The sequence below is a fragment of the Musca vetustissima genome, unplaced genomic scaffold, assembly GCF_032173495.1.
Source record: "Musca vetustissima isolate MV318-11 ecotype Yass unplaced genomic scaffold, APGP_CSIRO_Mvet_v1 utg248640, whole genome shotgun sequence".
NCBI classification, from domain to species: domain Eukaryota; kingdom Metazoa; phylum Arthropoda; class Insecta; order Diptera; family Muscidae; genus Musca; species Musca vetustissima.
The window spans coordinates 9178-11712 of NW_026876381.1; the positions used below are offsets into that span (position 1 = coordinate 9178).

Here is a 2535-nt window from a genome sequence, read left to right on the forward strand (position 1 = left end):
TTTTAACAAAGACACCTCTTTCTGACCCTTACAAAAATATTTAACAAATTCAAGTTCCTTCTAATCCTTCAAACAAATCTGTCTCTTTCTAAACTGATCCACTGAAATAACCTTGCAAAATTATTTTATTGAATAAAATTAAATAATTTTTATTAATCATATATTTTTATTGAATATGAATATTTAAGGTTATAAAAATTCTGAATATATATTAGAATAATAATACAATTTATAGAGATGTATTTATTACCACACAGTACACTTCTTGAGAGGATTCATTTGTGACCCGAGACGACATTGGAATGTCTGCGAAAATGCCGGCATATTCCTGAGAGGTCCCAATACCCTAAATTCAGCATAGGCATGGGCATCAGTCTTAATATGCTGGACCTTAAAGGTATCATCACGTCCCGAACACCAAGTCTGTGCCATTTTAATAAAAAATAATTCATTATTGGTGAACTCCAAACCCGGTAATGGCCGCTCATGACCCTCATTCCTCCCATACAATTCCATATATGAATGATAGGCCAATCTCGCACCCGTATTATAAGCAATATTGTCGGGCATTGTAACCAAACCATTTGTCTGTATGCCATGATATATAAATTTATTATATTGATTTTCCAAACAGCGTATTTTCTCCTTGAAGTGTCGTAAAGATGCTCCCGACCAATTATAGGGTTTCCCTTCATAATTTATGCGATAGCCATTGGAGTCTAGGGCATGAGCCATTTCGTGGCCGATTAACATTCCCAGGCCTCCGAATTTGAGGGACGCAGGCAATTGGGGATGATATAAGGGCATTTGAGAGATACCCATGGTCACAAAGGCGGTGTTGATATAATCCGCATAAAAGGCATTGACACTGTAGGGTGAGAGAATGGGTGGCACCACTGTCTTGTGTACCGAATGTAGTCTTATCCTGGCATGATTGGCTTCTAGAGTTAATAGATTTTTATACCAATCACCACCGATCTCCAAATCAGCATAAATTTGATCACTCAACTGCCTATGGCGCATTTCATCCTTATAGCCCACCATAATGTCCATGGCCTGTAGCTTCGATACCACCTCCGATTTCGTATCCTCATCCAGCCAGCTGTAATTTTCGGTAATGTTCAAGAAGCTCAGTAAAATCGTTTGGGCAATGCGTAGAGAATCCTCCCGCCTCTCAGCATCGTAGAGATGTTCAATGAACCAGGGTAATATGCCATAGGTGAAATAGGACTCCGTATGCTGGCGGCAAACCTGCTCTCTCTTCTCATCATTAGGTAAATCGGTTTTCCATATTTTATAAAATTTCACTAGGGTTCTCCATTTGACATAATTACGCAAATTATCCGAGGAGGATTTCCTCAAGAACCTCTCCAAATCGGTAAAGTTGCCAATTTGATTTTGTATATACCATTCCGATTGCACGGAATCTCCAAAAGCTGTTTTGAATACTAGATGCCAATCCACAGGATCCTTTTCGTGTTGCTTCAGGTATTCCTCCATTGTTAACCTTTCCATAAAATCTCCATGAGGTACCTTCGAGGTTAAATTCTTTTCAAATTCCAGCATAACCTTAAATTCCGAAGCAACCTGGCCCAGCTTTTGCAACAACTCATCCGATTGAGAGGTATTGTAGAAATTCTTCAAAACCTCAATGGGCCGATTAATCGAAATCTCAAATTGCCGACTAAACGTGCTATAATTAACACTCATCGGGAGGAGAGGGAATACATTATAGGGTGAAATAAAATTCAGCGCAATCCAATCATTTTTTCCCGTCAATTTCACTTTTCCAAATATCTCCTTTTCATTATCCAGCATCGTTTTCAAACCCAAATTAATATCCTTACTGGCACTCAAGCAGGATCCGTAGAATGTCTTGGCCTTCCCCTCGGCAGTTTTTGACTCTTTGGTGGAATTTTTCAAAAAGCCCACAATTAAATCATTGATTTCACTTTGAATAACCCTTAGTATGGAATCTTTGCGACCCGATGATGGTACCCGCTCACTCGCCTTCCAATTACCACAGGCATATTCATAGAAATTTTCACAGGGATCCACATCTAAACGCATCAGACTCTGCATAAAGAGGCCCATTTCGTGTAGCAACTCATCTTCATCGATCGCACTGGGTAGCTTGAAAATCGTATCGTCCACACTAACATTTTTCGGGGAGGTTGAATTTTGTTTGCTGGCTGGTTCGGCGGCTAAGATCGCCGCTGCTGATAGCAGTGACCCCAAAATCAATAGAGCAGAAAATTTGGAAAGCATTTTTACGGTCACAGCTCACTTGTTTGCAGGGTAAAAATTTTAAATAATTTTTATTCCGTTGATTTTTTTTTGTTATTTTGTGCTGTTCTTTATCCACCAATGGGTAAATGTGTTCTAACTGATTTAGGTTGTGGTAGCTGTGATTTTTATATTTATATTTTTCCCATAAATTTAGACAAAATATTTTTTGTCAAGCATTTGCTTGATTCCAATGGGAGATATCATCCATCTAAAAACAGAAGTTATTTTTAAAACATATTGCGGCAT

General features: G+C 38.5%; 1 protein-coding gene across 1 annotated transcript; it reads right to left on the reverse strand.

Moving 5' to 3' along the window:
* Positions 1 to 246: 246 nt before the first annotated feature.
* On the reverse strand, positions 247 to 2268 carry LOC133320947 (neprilysin-like). The gene has a single exon (XM_061530042.1). It carries the CDS (start codon positions 2266 to 2268, stop codon positions 247 to 249), a length of 2022 nt encoding a protein of 673 aa, XP_061386026.1.
* Positions 2269 to 2535: the final 267 nt, after the last annotated feature.

Excerpts from the sequence above, each read along its gene's own strand:
- LOC133320947 (XM_061530042.1), bottom strand. The coding sequence starts at position 2,268 with ATGCTTTCCAAATTTTCTGCTCTATTGATTTTGGGGTCACTGCTATCA.